Genomic DNA, 14559 nt, shown 5'->3' with positions numbered 1-14559 from the left:
ATTACTGTTCAAAGGCGGCTGAACTTAAAAGAGTAAGGGGCGGGAATCCATGCGACGTCAAAAATTTCCAGAACGGCAGAACGAGGTAAAGACTCCGTGATCGTAAGGGGCTATGTGATATGGTCAAGCACGGTTGACTGCAAGAACAAAATCGAAACCAATGAGAAAATGGAGATAACAGGATGTCGGGGGCGAAAAGGGTGAAGAGACAATTATGCGGCACCGCTTTTCTGAGGAATAAACGTTTCAACTGTGCGAGGTCGCTTGCGGTCGGTCGCGATTTGCGACAGGTCGGGTTGTGATGTTTCTGACTTTGCTTTTTAGCAATGCGCGATGTGATGCTGACCCTTGGTTATCACTCACTTTGGGTAAGTTGGCCCAGAATCTCTTCTCCACAGATAGAAACAAAAGTCACAATCGTCTCACAATGGCAATCTTCGAACAATGTAATTGCTTTTGCTTTCTAGGCGCTCGTAAGATGGAGATTTCCGTTGAATGAAGAAACAAACAATTCGGCGGGTGGTATCCGGAGTCGTTGGGGTGATAAGGCTCGTCTATCTTGCGCTCGCTCGCTGATAGGCAGATTCGTTTCTTTTTATTAGGATAGACGATCTCACTGTCTGTCTGTCTGTCTGCTTCTAGGAGGTTGACTCCTGATGGACGAAAGGAGAGGAAAGGGAAAGATTTGAGACGAGAAAAGAAACGAAATTACTAAAGCATCAAGAGCAAGAGCTAAAGTGGAAGGAAGTAACTCAAGGTATGGGCGTGGTGGGCTATATGAGAAAGAAATGGAAAAGAGAAATGGATGGATGGATGTTTGATTTGCACCGTACGACCAGGCCATTAACCTTGAGTGGCACCAAATCCAATCCAAACCAGGACTCCTGTGCTTGGTGCTAAGATGCTTGGTGCCAGGTACCGCCTATTAAGAGACGGAGGACCTCCCTTTCAGAGCTTGGCCTGTTCTTTAGAACCTTCTCACCGGGGGGCGCCTTGAATGACTTTGCACCGGTCACTAGGTACGCTACCAACCGTCAACTTCCACTCTGAACCCCTTCTCCCGGGACTAGGGTTGCTGATTTTTAGTTTGTCGCTCTCGCGGTGGCCGGGCAGGATAGTGGATCTCCCATTAAGCGTGCAAGGGTCCTCCCCTGTACAACCACAAAAAAGGCCCGGGCTTCTGACAGGGGGCACCCCCAGGACTCAGAGCTAGGGCTGCGCTCAGAGCCGAACAATCACCACCACCACAAAGCATGGGATGTATCAAGCCAAGCTGGGGGCTTGTATCGATTCCCCGGTGGCCTCCCCTCAGGCACCTACCCGGCATTTCATCCCTAACGCTTTTCTGCCCCTGGCCTTTCCAGCTTTCAGGTCCTAGGTTCCGTACGTACATACGGATAGTTAATAGAGGTTGGGTCTTTTTCGGCTCCCAGCTGCCCGGCCTCGAGAAAGGATGGAAGGGAGCCCGCCGATGAGGCGGGCCAACCATAATTGCTGTACGGAGTACATACATTCTATCCAGAGGTCAATATTCGGGGAAGTCTGAGCTTTAAGGAAGGAAACGAGCTTCCCTTACTGGTCAACTCCACTCGTAGGGTGTCTTGACTCGAGCCTTCAGAGAATTTCAACGCGGTCGGTATCGTATTTCAAAATCAAGGGCCTTCCTCAAACCGTGAGGGGATAGGATCTGTCGGGGCCTGAGCTCCATCCAAGCGTTTGGTTGCCCAGCTTGCCAGGCTTGCCAGGCTAGCGAGCAACTTGCCCCATCCAGGGAAGCCACCTTCCTATGGGAGGGGAGATCACTGATGTGCCTATCCGCGCTGCTCGACTCTAGCCTGGTGCCACCACGTAGTCAGTGCACTCTCTGTGTCTGGCCATACCTGATGGCGTCCGATGGAGCTCCTTTAGGTAGGGGCAGCAAGCGTCGGCTGGCCATTCAATCCCATCCAGATCTGAAGACACCTTCCACAAGAGCTACCAGGGGCATAACTCAGGGGTCCTGAAAATCAACTCGGGCGGTACTTGATTCACGTGGCTTGGTCAACCTGATGATCGCCGTTAAACTCACCTTCAAATTAGCAAGTCTCCAAGTTTAGCATCATGGTGTAAGTCAGAAGGGCATGCGCACGAGCATCGGGTCTCTTTGCAAGACACTAGGTCATATGCTGTCTTACTTGCTTCTCCACATACAAATGTCTTCACCCCAACGTACTATAGACAGGAGATTTACATGCAGTTAACGTCGAGAACCAGCGTTTAACTACTTTTATACAGGCACTTGCCTTCGCTTCACTAAGGCCGTGTGAGCCAGGATGCAGGAAGCATGGCCTAGCAAGCATCAGTCTTGATTGGCAAGACAAGCTATGATGATTATACACCATCGCGAAAACATACAGGGTATTCATCTGTCAAATTTCTTCGGCCGCGGTATGATAGTCACTTAGCATAGAATAATCCATCTTGAACTTAATTTAATACCGGAAACTGGGCTCTCCGCATCATATGCTGACTCAAGTGAGAACATGACAACTGATTCCGTGTAGGATGGCAGTGCAACATGAAACAATTTACTGACAAAATGCGATGACTGTGACACGGCAAAAGAAAAACACTTGATACAAAGGAGCGACTTGACACTGGTGAAATACTGTGTAGGTGGACCAAATACGGTGAATAAAATACTGACCACAGAGTCTGAGAGTCTGCATCAATAGGCATTACGAATACCTTCGAGGAGACTCCAAGACCAGGGACGTCTGCAGAAGGAGAAACAAATCGATAAGTGCAATGCACACTGTATAGCCAGTCGCAAGGGTATTTGAGAATCGTCATAAACCCCTCAGGTTCGTTGAACTTGCACCCCTGCAGGGTTTCACCAGACTCTTCGACTAATTCGGAATGTAGCCACAAGCGATACAGTTTATGACTTATGTACATATGTATAATGTATCCAAGACAGGGTAGACAGACGGGAAGTTGACTGTGACGGAATCTCAGTTGGTGAAGCTCTACCGAAACAGTCGCACACAACTGCAAGATGGGGAAAAGCGGGCAAACATGACAGAACAAAACGAAGTCACGCCCTGTATGTTTCAGAATGCCACCATTTCTTGGTAACGGAGAAGTTCGTTTCTATTCTGAAACGCATGTATTCCGAGACACACAAGAAACGATCATCTTCAGCTCTGTTGGTGGCTGAAGGCTGGGCTTCTAGAAGGCCTTGAGCTTCAAACCCGGCCTGCTGGGGCTGTTACATCATCATCACCGCCGCCGCCACTTCACAGGAGATGGGCAGAAGGGGAAGAAGAAGAGTTTCTCTCTATCTGTAGGTTGTGTAGAAGAATCCTGCCTGTTGTGAAGGTGTTACCATCGTGGCGTTGACGTTGTGGGTTGGAGACAGCGTCCTTCTGTTAACCTTGATAACGTTGTCTTGCATCCCCTGAATGTTGCTCGCCAGGGTTACCCATGCTGAGTCTCAACCCAGTCGTTTGATTGGATGGGGATTTCCCGGCAGCTATCCGCGACGGATAAGTGCCTGCAGCACTATTCGAGGAATCTCCATCCTGGTGTTGAAGAAAGGCCTAAAATATACGGATATCAGTGAGGGGTTTGGAATCGTAGGCCTCTGATTAAGGTGCCTTGCAGGCTACACACGGCAAGATGCTACAAGTGCAGGAGCCTCAACGGCAACACTTATCCACGTTTTCAATAACGAGTATAAATAGGACAGCGATGCAGCAATGATCGAGAGGCAGTGGCTGTAGTCTAGTCTCATCGAAAACGCAATGATGGAACCCCCCTTGCTCAAAATACAGCAGAACCAACCCCTACTAACTTTGATCCGCAAAGGGACATGGCGCCATCAATGACAGACCTCTCCGCTTCCCACGCCGAAATCTAGATAGGGGAAAGCTTCACTCGACGCTGCGGTCCCGCGTATCTAGGGTATGCTTCCATAGCGATGATGATATGGTCTTGTTCACCCTGACGCGTTATCTTGTCTTTATTCAGTGCTGTTTCCCTACGGCTTTGCGTTTAGACCCTTTGAGACGCGAGAGGGAAATGCGGATTCTTTCCTCAGCTGCCAAGTTTGTGATACCCGCGGGGTACGTTTTGGTCTCGACAAGGTACGCTCTATGAGGGCAAATGTTCCACAACATGGGGTTGGCCGCAGGAATATATACTTGATTTCTGTGTTGCTGATAATGCCAATCGCAAAGTCGTCAATTTAAAAACATGTAATGAATGCTTCCGCACCGAATTACAATGGCGGTCAGGTTAGCACATGAGACCACAGCGTCATATCATATTGGGCTTGCATATAGATGTATCTGCAGGTTAGCGCGCTCCGATGGTGCTTCCAACGAATGTTCTATGCGCTAACAAGCTACATAAGTTAAGTCATGGTGATGGGTTGCTGACTGCTGGGATGAGGCGAACCGGTCGGTGCGACAGCCAACTGGAACATGCAGACACGAGCTAACAAGTTAGTGGACAAGCAACTTGTCACAGGAAACTTCTGAGGGGCGAGGCGGAAGGAAGGGGATGGGCTGGACCCTGGGGTTGACGCATCCCTTACAGAGAGGACTCGGGCTCAAAGTAACGGTGGATGCTTTTTCAGACAACCGCGATTCAGCTGATTCATTGTGAGATCATCAGCGGCAGCCCGTGTTCCAAGGCCAAGGGTGAGTTGTCCTCTTTGCCCACACAGAGGGGCTCATCGTGCAGCCTTCTTTAGCTGGATGAAATACCACAAGCAAACAACAGGAGCCATTCGGGACTCTGCACACAAGACGAGGGAGTACATCAACAAAACCAGGAGAACCATGCGAGTTTAGGATCTGGCATAAATAGCAATAATTAGCTCACCGTTAATAATGAGATGGATTTCAGGTATCGTGGGTCAATGCTCTTATGGTAACATATCCATTGTAATATCAACACAACACAACGGAACCAACTCCGACCTTTCCTGACTGTACAGTGTACAGTTACTCACGACAGAAGCCCCTTGCAGAATATCATCATTCTCGAAGTTTACAAGTTGGGCAACCATATCGCCTGGATCCGACTAAAACGCCACACAGCCCTTCAGATCGTTTCCCAACGACTCGTGATCTTTAGATGGGTGCTTGGCATTGGCAATTTGACATTGATTTTTTGGCACGGACCCCTTGCACCTGTGCCCATAGCGGCCCGCTTGTGGCATTTAGCTCGCAGAGCAACAAATCGCAAATCGTGCTCGGAATGCCCTATAGCTCTCGGCTCCTCTTTCAGCCTGGCATGCTATCTCGTCTGTAGATTCGATTCGCGGGGAGCGTTTGCTTTTGCCGTCACGTACATGTATCCAGTCAGGGCAATGAGGACTTCTCTAGGGACGGCTGGTGCCTTCATTTTTTTCTTGTTTGACCTGATTTCTTGTCCCTGGTCTATTTTCCATATATCTCTGTGTTCAACCAATATATATATATATATATGTATATTCAACCGGTAAACTGGCAGCTATTATGAATAGCAACTCTCCCGTCTGTAGAAACCTACCTGCATGTAGGCATGGTAGTCTTTCAAGGTATGTGACAGTTGCTGTCACGTTTCTCCCACGTGGCCAACTGCCTGCTGTGCTCCCCGTCCGGGGTTAGGCCAGAAACAAACTACTAAGCCAAGATCAGTTGAGCTCTCGACTAGGTGGTCGAGGTCCTCTTCCATGGACTTTTGAACTCGACCAACTGGTGTGAAAATTCGCAAATTGGTGGATTTCTCAAGACATGACTCAGGACACTGAAATATTTCGCGTCGATCTCCCGAAACCAGTCAGCATATGTTGTCTTGTCAGAACTAACACGAAAGACCGGGTAAATCAATCTCGATGATTTACGGCACATAAAATATTAGCTGCGAATCACTCCTCACTTTATGCACGACTACAGGGTGAAACCATGCTGGCAAAGCATCACAATTGTATCAAACTTTAATTATGTTCACAATCCTAGCGAGAATCACAAAATATTGTGTTTGATGGCCCGCCCTGCTTTCACTCGCCTAAAAGGCGAAGCTAAATGTTCTGCGTTGTATTGCAGTCGTCAACGTCGCTTCGTCTAGAACGACCATTGGGATTGGTAGTGCTGCAGAGGCTATATGTGCTGTACTATATGATTTAAGTGCAGGGACATTGAAACTATTGCCTCGGACCCATCAGGTGTTTATTCCAGTCCTCCGTACATCGCCAAGGTTCCTCTGGATGCGAGTGACCAGGTGTAGGACCTGCAGGACCTGTGATGGGTAACCGGTGAGAAGCATTCATATATGATGCCATATCGTGCAACTTGAAAGCCACTGATTCACATCTCATGCCGTGTCGGTTGCGGTAGCTCATCCTACCATCATTGCTATCGAAACTCAAGGCCTGGAGTTACCGCATGTTTCTGACCTTTAACGTTTCATCCCTTCTTCCCCGGTAGGGACGCTACTTGAGCATATCCCAATTCCGAAGGAGCAGACATGGACCAGGACCTTTAAACAAAGTGCCTCGAGCGTTTCGCCAGGCGTAGCGTTTCCACTGAGGATGCGCCATTTCACTCCACTCTGGTGCGGAGAGTCAACTCATTTGGCTACCTGGCTGAGACTTGCTGGACTTGATCGAATCGTTTCCTTCCGTGTCTGAGATGCAGCCCACTCGCCAGGTGCTGGGTTCGGATGACAGGACGAGATGCTAAGCTGATTTGTCGAAAGATCCCGATATCACCTCAATCTGCTTCGGAATGGTCAGTGTCTCAATGTGGTCAGCGTGCCTGTATTGAGTTAGTGTCAACGGCACTGCGGCGGGTGCTATATCTCTTCTCTGTTATACCTTCGTCGAAGTTGTGCTTTGCTCAATGCCGACGCCAACCTACTAATGTACATAGATAGATAGTCGTATGGGGTGCTACAGATGTCGCGTACCTCGCATACCCAAAATCTCGCTTGCTGATCCAAATACTTTACGCAAATCGGGCAGTAACAACTGTGGGTAACTGAGCACAAGCATGCCTAGATATCTCCAACTCAGGTAGGTATGTCGATCCAAAGCATATGTACGTCGCATCTAGTCCAGACGTAGATTGTGACTGTACATAGCATAGACCTCTGGACCTTGTCAGCCAAGCTCATCAAGTGTCCACAGGTTGGTTTGTCACAGTTTGATGAATGATTTTACTTTGATGTAGCCCTAGCCTCGGCTTGCAGGTCTCGTCTTGGAACTCACACCATGGCCATGGTCCAGGCATTAAGCTTTTCGAGGCAAATGGTATCAGCCGATGTATGGGGATCGCTTTGTTACAATAACCGTTAGCAATAGTACGGATACCTGTTTCGCCGAGCAAAGTGATCTTCGAATACATGTATAACTATAGAATTCTCAATGGCATGGCACTAAAAGACAATAATTCGTTTCAAAACTACAGTTTATCTTATTGATGGACGCGTCGTGACTACTGCCGTTAGAGGACAACTGAACGAATTGCTGCTTCTGAAATAGACAACTGTAGTGTATTGAGCAGAATGACTCTTAGCTATGGTATTATGGTATTGAACTGACGTGACAAAGAACTGATACTTGGTTATTCCTCTACCTGACGAAGAAACCAGACCGTTGCTTCGTGACACTTCGGTTTCTCTTCAAGAGAATATCTTTAGAGTTCTTTGCATGCTTCTTCAACTTAGGTACCATCCTCTCATCTGTCTTTTTGGCAACGCGGTAGACAGTTGAGCCTACCCGCTCATCCCTAGGTCCCCTTTCCTGGCGGGCCAGGCTTCTTTCCACAGTGGCAACACGGCGTTTCCTTGGACGTTCCTCTGGTTGATCGTCAATCCCATCGTCCTCGTCCTCGCTGGAATCTGTCAAAAACTCGGCGGGTAACAGATTCACGGCTTTCCCTGCTTTGCTTCGTTGGATGAGCGACTGCGCAGGCCTCTCTTCAACGGACGCTTCTTCATTTGCCCCAGCCTTGTCTTGCTCCTCCAACTTCTTGCGCTCTTTAGCTTGCTGCTTGAAGAAATCATCCCTTTCCCGACGCTTACGCTTCTGTGCAGCAGCCTCTCTGGACGTAGGTTAGCAATTTCAGAACATGAAATAAGAAGACCGGCGAAACTCACTCCTGTGCTGCTTTCTGAGCTACTTGGTTGGATTTCTTGATATCAGAGGCCGCCTTGGAAGTTGATACGGCCTCGGGCGCTTCATCATCACTTTCGTCTTCCTCATCTTTCTCTACCTGCACATCAGGTTTTGGAACTACCACAGGGGGAGGCGCCGGGTTGTCATTGTCGTCATCTCCAAAAACCACCTTGGTGCCCTTTGATTCCGTTAAAGTTGGCGTCGCACTGTCACTGGAGTCACCGTCTTTGGCTCTTACAGGCAGCTTGCGCTTTTCTTCCGATGTGTGTTTCTCCGCAGGTGCATCTTTTGTTGTATTTTGGTTGTAGTTTCTCTTGCGCGTTTGAGGTGCCATCTTCGAGTATTTGTAGCTGATGAACAGCTTGCGGCAAATGTAAAGAGATGTGACTTAGGATGCTGATGCTCTTCAGCTGCAGGAAAATAAAATGTCAAAAATTATGAATCTAGCACGCTGAGCTGAATTTGGTTGTGAAATGTTGTTGATTAAGCTCTTCAAGATGTATGAAAAATTCAGTTTGAGATGGGTTTTTTGTACGGGCATTTCTCCAACGCAAGATATGATTGGCACACTGGTGCCCCACACATCAAGTAGTGGCAGAATCTCACTTCACCTCACCTACTACTTGCGATTACTGGCGAAAAGGAGTGTAGTACATAGCCAGACTGTCTCTTATTTACTAAGTACATGATCCAAAATATGTCGACTGCAAGGCTTCATATACAATCTCGTAATGTTTACCAATTGCTACGTGGTGACTTTACATTACCATGTGCTCTTGTCGCACAGTCATCTCATCATGCTGCCCTGAGCACATTGAGCAATTCCATTAGGTATCAGACTCGCTCATATGCTACTCCTAAAGGCGCAAGGAAGCCTCTTCGCCCACCTCCTCGGGCACCCAAGCTTGTTAAAGCTCAGCCAAGCTCCAGCAGCCAGACTGATTTCGACCTCAGTCAAATCTCACCTATGGACTTCGAACTGGCTATGCGAGCGTCCGAGAATCAAGTTGGTAGTCTCAGACCAGACGAATATTACGAGTATGCATCAAGGTTCTCGAATGCCATAAGAAAGGGAGCACATCCTTCTAGTGTCAACCTCTCTGGCAAGTTCCCATCGGAGGAGCATTTATGGGCCCACTAACAATGTGCAGAGATCCAAATCCCAGTCGAGGCTGCACATGAGATGGCATGCTTATTGTGGTTGCTCAGGAGACTAAAAGCCCATACTTCATTCTCGATGGCATTATGGGCTTCAGCTTCAGGACTCAACTATAGTCCTGCGGTCGTCTCTCTCGCGAGCCAGCTCTTCGCCAGTGGATCATGGCGGAAAACAACTGCATTCGCAGATGCTGAGAATCGGTTCATGAAGCTCGTAGCTGAGGCGAAGAACTGTAATGCCCTTACAGTCTATGGCGAATACCTGTTCCAAGATGGAAAGTATGACCAAGCAGTGGCCATGTTGAACCAGGCCCTCAACGTTGACGATGGAGTCTTTGAATGGAAGCGGAAGGGCCTGATATGTCTCGCAAAGTCTTATGCCAAGCTTGGGAGAGCGCATGAGGCAAAGAAAACACTTGAGTTGTTGGGAGACCCAGAAGCAGACGCCGAGCTTGACCAGTTGCTTCGATCAAGTGATGCTGAGATGACACGTCAACAGTTGTACACAGATGCCGTCAAGGGCAAGCATGATTTGTTTTCACAGCTGGCCGAAGTGGAATTTGAGAGGGAAACCAAGGAGGCGGATGTCGAACTGAAGAAGAACCATCATTTATGGGGTTTGGAGTGGTCGAGACTGGCAGACCCAGGTGCAAAGTTTTAGTGATATGGACATACATCAAGGTAAGACTTGGAGGTTGCTCCAGCCCTACAAGTTACACTATGTTTATATCGGACTAACAAAATTGAGCACCTCTGTAGTGTATGGTAAGGAACTGACGTTATGGTCTTGAACGACCCTTCTGTTTTACATAGCCTGGTGAGCATCGACGCTCATGTCTTCTGCTTTTTTGTGGTATTCTCGCTGCTGTGCCGTCTACTGCTCCGTTTACTCATTGCTCGATCCCCATTTTCGATAGACTTTATTCCTTCGCCTTTCTCCCTCGCCTCATTATCCTCACGATCCCCTTCGTCGTCTGCATAATCAGCGTGCTCGCCATTATCACTCTCAATATCGCCTTGAATCTCCCCACGACCGGTAGGAAAGAGTTTGCGCCAGGTTCCGTCAAGCGCCTGGCCATCATTCCCATGAAGACCAACCTGGTATGCAGTCTTCATAGCAGAGATGCACACGTCACGTCTTTTCGTAAAGTCAAACATTGGTTTCGGATATGTTCCCTCCTCGATACTGTTCAACCCATCGCCCTTTATGCGGACACCTGCCTTTTTCTGATCCGGGAGAGGGGCTTTCCACGGTTCATATATGTACTTGGAGTCCATATTTTTGAGCTCTGGCACATAACGACGGATGAAATTCCCTTCCTTGTCCCACTTCTGGCCAAAGGCTATCGGGCTATAGCAGCGGAAGTACTGTGAAAAGAAGGCCGTACAAGACAGCCACTGCCAGTTACCAGCATTGCAAGCCGGCTCATGGTCTATGAGCCATTCCTCGAAGACCTCGCACCCTCGCTCCCAGTCAATATAGCAACCACCCCTTGTCAGAAAGCAAGCAACCGCATGCCGTCCCAGGTGATGGATCCAGCCTTCGTCTTTTAGCTGTCTCATTAAGGCATCTATCCAGGGAAACCCGGTCATCCCAACTCTCCATCTTCTAAACCAGATCTCTGCCTCCTCGGAGTCAATGTGATACTCTCCAGTAATGAGTCCCGTTTCCGAATCTCTTTTGGATGGCAAGTGCCAAGGAATGAAACGACAATACGGATTGTTCGCCGTCTGCGAGAAGACATAACCCAAAGCGGCTTGAGCGGCGAAGTACATGTCTCTGAAGAGTAGTTGACCAATAAGACTTTCTGGGGGGTTTGAAGCACCCTTGCCATACGAATCGACGATTTCCCTTACTCGCCAGTAGAACAAACGCACAGAAAGCGCCCCGAAGTGCAAAAATGGCGAGAGGAGAGTGGTAGCTTGTGGCTCGAATTGAGCTGGATTCGTCTTGGGTTTCTGGAAAGTTGCAGTGTATTTCTTATCTGCAATCAACTTGTCGAGTTCTTTCAACGCTCGTGTTTCTCCTCCACGATGGGGTGTGGTCGCAGGTGGGAAGCCCAGTTCCTCCATTGTTTCAATGGCAAAGTCATCGTTAGGCCCTGCTATCCTGGTGTAAGCTTCATCTCCTTCTGTCCGAAATCCTGCATTGAAATCTGGCTCGGTATTCGGTTCGTCCTGCTCAAAGTTGACAGGCATGTCTCCTGGATCCGGAAGATGTTTGGGAGCAGGAATGGGTTTCCGGATCTCCCCAAGCTTGCTCCCGGCAGTTTGAAGCTGCGTGATAGACATTGTTGGCTTTCCGCCATGCTTCTCGACTATCTGGTCACTATCCCATAACGTCCTGCCCGAACGGACAAGGACTTCGACACCGGCATCTTTAGCCGCCTGGACGACAACGCTATCTCTCTCGCGACCATAACTGTCTGTGTCTTTTTCGAAGACCAGGTGAGTGACCTTCCATGCTTTAAAGAGCTTGGGAAACAGAGTCTGTGGTGCTTCTCTGAGAACAAAGAGTTTTGACTTGGGGTTCACCTGTGAAATAGATCGGGAGAGGTCATTCTGGCAATCCAGGCTTAACTTCGTCAGAACAACTGCAAATCAAGGAGCAACTTCTGTCTCTCTCTTCTTCTTACAGAAACTGCCATCTATTAAGGCCTCCTCTCGCACGGTATACGTAATGAGGATCCCACGTAAAGATGGGCCAAAGAACAGCTGGATCAAGGTCTAGGGCTGCTTTGAGAGCAGGTGAATCGTGAAGTCGCAAATCTGTTCGGAACCAATAAATCACACGAGGTTTTGCCATATTCGGAATTTGGTGCAATACTGTCGTAATACGAAGCCGAGATTATTGAGAAGTTGGGCATATCACTTTCAGATGCATTTCCTAGTCGAAAAGTCATGATGTCAACACTTGTCAGACCCCAGCCACCGGCTTTGTGGCCAGTCAGGACACTCAGCTAACTTAGTGTTTTGGGACAATCAGAAAAAGCACGTTACTTAGGTGGCTACACATTATGGCAAATTTGTCTATCCATACGTTCAGTTTGTTTGCTAACGCAAATCGTGATGCTTTGTAGTCCTTCGAACCATACAGAGCCTTCTGAATAGGGCCTAATGATTATGCTGCTCTTGCAGTAACACAAAGGTAATGAGATTGGAACTCAAGAATATGACATACTCGGGTCAATTGTGACATAAACCCATGCAGCTTCACAATTAATGGAAAATAATTTTGATTATCTACCTATTTTTTTTGTGTAGTTCCTTGAGGCGGAGATGTTCAGCTGTTTTGCCTGCCATACAATACCTATATGAAGTCTAATGTCTATGCCAAGATTTGAACTGAATTGCGGACGGCGGAGGCTATTGTTTGATTGCATCTTGTCAACCAGGCAATAATGGAATCCGTCAACAACGTCCCCAAATCAGACAACGAGCATATGCAAAGTCGGCCACTTCACCATCAAACTTACTTAGCCTTGGGTGAAACGCCATGACTACAAAGACATGATCAGAAAAACGAGACCATGAGACGTACTCCATACACAGTGAGACTTTAGCCGGACCTACAATGGCCTCTACAGTGCAAAGAGTTCGGTTTACCAATAGTCTCGCCAATAGTCTGCCGTCGGTGAGTCCCAAGACGGTGGACCATTCTAGGCGGACAGGGCGGAACGTACATTTAGAAATCGTGTTTGTGTATCAATTCGCTGAAGAACGAGCTCATCCCTTTTCAAGGGAGTCCCCACGGCAGCCGTGATACAGCACATGGGCGACATTATTCTGGTGCTGCTATTCAGTTGCTCTTGTTAAGGAGTTTCCAACTGTAGCCGAGATATAAATGTCTTATCCCTGGGCCCCAACTCTCACTTATATCGTGTCTCACTTGCGGCACAATCGCCCGAGCATTCGCGTGAGACAATAGGATACAATTTGGCTTGAGGATGGAGTAAGTATGATGTCTGCTTTGTTTTCTTCCTTGCCAGGTCTAATTCAAGACAACACTATTAGCAAGTAGCTTTTTGATCAACTTATTAGTTAGCAACGGATCTGGGAGTGTGCATCTGCGGGTCTTACACATGCAGGTAATGTTTGAATTAGCATTCATTTCCCATAACAGCAAATAGCTTTGTGCTGAGTGCCCCGTCGACTATTGAGAACGGCGGCAATGGATAATGCAGCCACATGTAAGCGTTATCATTTGCATCCACATGAAAATCATTATTCTGTCAAATTGCATGTTATAAGTCAGCTGCAAGTCTCCCCACATGTTGAAGGTGGAGACCAAAGTAAACAAAACAATTCCAACCAAACAAACAAATAAAAAAAGACAAGTAAACACCAGTTCCTGAGTCCTTTTGCAGTACACGCTATTCTAACGCTGAAATCTGCCAACGTTAGTATAGTCCGTGGATTCTCCTCGACATTAAAGAATTGCAACTGAAGAGGAAACGGTAGGGAGACAAATAGGGTAGGTAAAATAACTGATATCCTTCTCATAGTCAAAATGAAACGCTCAGCATTTATGAAGATCCATGAAGAAATCTTGACCACAGCAACAGTTAAACAGCAGCGCCGGAAGAACTGACTGAGAAAGGGAGCTGACATACTGGAAACATCAGCTATGCGTTTATGGCGGACATCAGATAAATCTCACCGAGCTGCAGCCGGTCAATGATGACGTCGACAGAGACAAGACGGGCACTGCTGTACTCGTGCCCGACGCCGAGGTGTATTGGTGACCTTAGCGAAGCATGGCATTGTTCGCGGCTCGAAATGGAAGACTGTGACTCCTATGACAACGGAAGCGTGTACTGTCAAGTTCAGGTGCATGCTCGGCAGATCCAATCGAACCACATGTCGTTTTCCACATTGTGAGTGCATATGACTGTGTACGTGTACGATGCTAAAAAGGCCCGAGAGAGTCTAGTTCACTTATACAACACGCAACTGGAACTTAGCACTGATACAATAGACCCTCGATAGGACGCAATGCGGTTATGGGCAAGCCACCACCGGAGCCTATAAATTGACTAACACAGGTCCAGGACAGACGGCTGACCTGGGTTGTGTTCATTATAGTCTGCGGGCGTAGTAGCTCAGAGCACAATAGATAGCATTTGGAGATGTGGGTGTGGACACGGCATTGTAAAGCAATATCGGTAGTGATCAGATCTAGATTCAAGCCTCCTGATCAAGAAAGAGAGGAAAATCTCTTATGTCCATCGCAAGCCAATGCTACATCAAAT

General features: G+C 47.9%; 4 protein-coding genes; 2 read left to right on the top strand and 2 right to left on the bottom strand.

The window, feature by feature from the left end:
- Positions 1 to 7603: 7603 nt before the first annotated feature.
- On the bottom strand, positions 7604 to 8483 carry FFUJ_03108 (uncharacterized protein; the record flags this gene model as incomplete). XM_023574919.1 has 2 exons in its annotated part: positions 7604 to 8075; positions 8131 to 8483. 2 exons carry the CDS (start codon positions 8481 to 8483, stop codon positions 7604 to 7606), a joined length of 825 nt encoding a protein of 274 aa, XP_023428192.1.
- Positions 8484 to 8846: 363 nt separating this feature from the next.
- FFUJ_03107 (uncharacterized protein) lies at positions 8847 to 9290 on the top strand (the record flags this gene model as incomplete). Its single annotated transcript, XM_023574917.1, has 1 exon — positions 8847 to 9290. The coding sequence occupies one exon, from the start codon at positions 8847 to 8849 to the stop codon at positions 9288 to 9290; it is 444 nt and encodes a 147-aa protein (XP_023428191.1).
- Positions 9291 to 9386: 96 nt separating this feature from the next.
- On the top strand, positions 9387 to 9968 carry FFUJ_03106 (uncharacterized protein; the record flags this gene model as incomplete). The annotated part of the gene is made up of 1 exon (XM_023574916.1): positions 9387 to 9968. The coding sequence occupies one exon, from the start codon at positions 9387 to 9389 to the stop codon at positions 9966 to 9968; it is 582 nt and encodes a 193-aa protein (XP_023428190.1).
- A 170-nt stretch (positions 9969 to 10138) lies between these two features.
- FFUJ_03105 (related to deoxyribodipyrimidine photo-lyase PHR) lies at positions 10139 to 12113 on the bottom strand (the record flags this gene model as incomplete). XM_023574915.1 has 2 exons in its annotated part: positions 10139 to 11882; positions 11944 to 12113. The coding sequence occupies 2 exons, from the start codon at positions 12111 to 12113 to the stop codon at positions 10139 to 10141; spliced, it is 1914 nt and encodes a 637-aa protein (XP_023428189.1).
- Between the last annotated feature and the right edge of the window lie 2446 nt (positions 12114 to 14559).

Source organism: Fusarium fujikuroi, chromosome FFUJ_chr03 (assembly GCF_900079805.1).
Source record: "Fusarium fujikuroi IMI 58289 draft genome, chromosome FFUJ_chr03".
In the NCBI taxonomy this organism is placed as follows: Eukaryota; Fungi; Ascomycota; class Sordariomycetes; order Hypocreales; family Nectriaceae; genus Fusarium; species Fusarium fujikuroi.
Note: the sequence above shows the minus strand (reverse complement) of the source record. Positions and strands in the feature narration are given on the sequence as shown.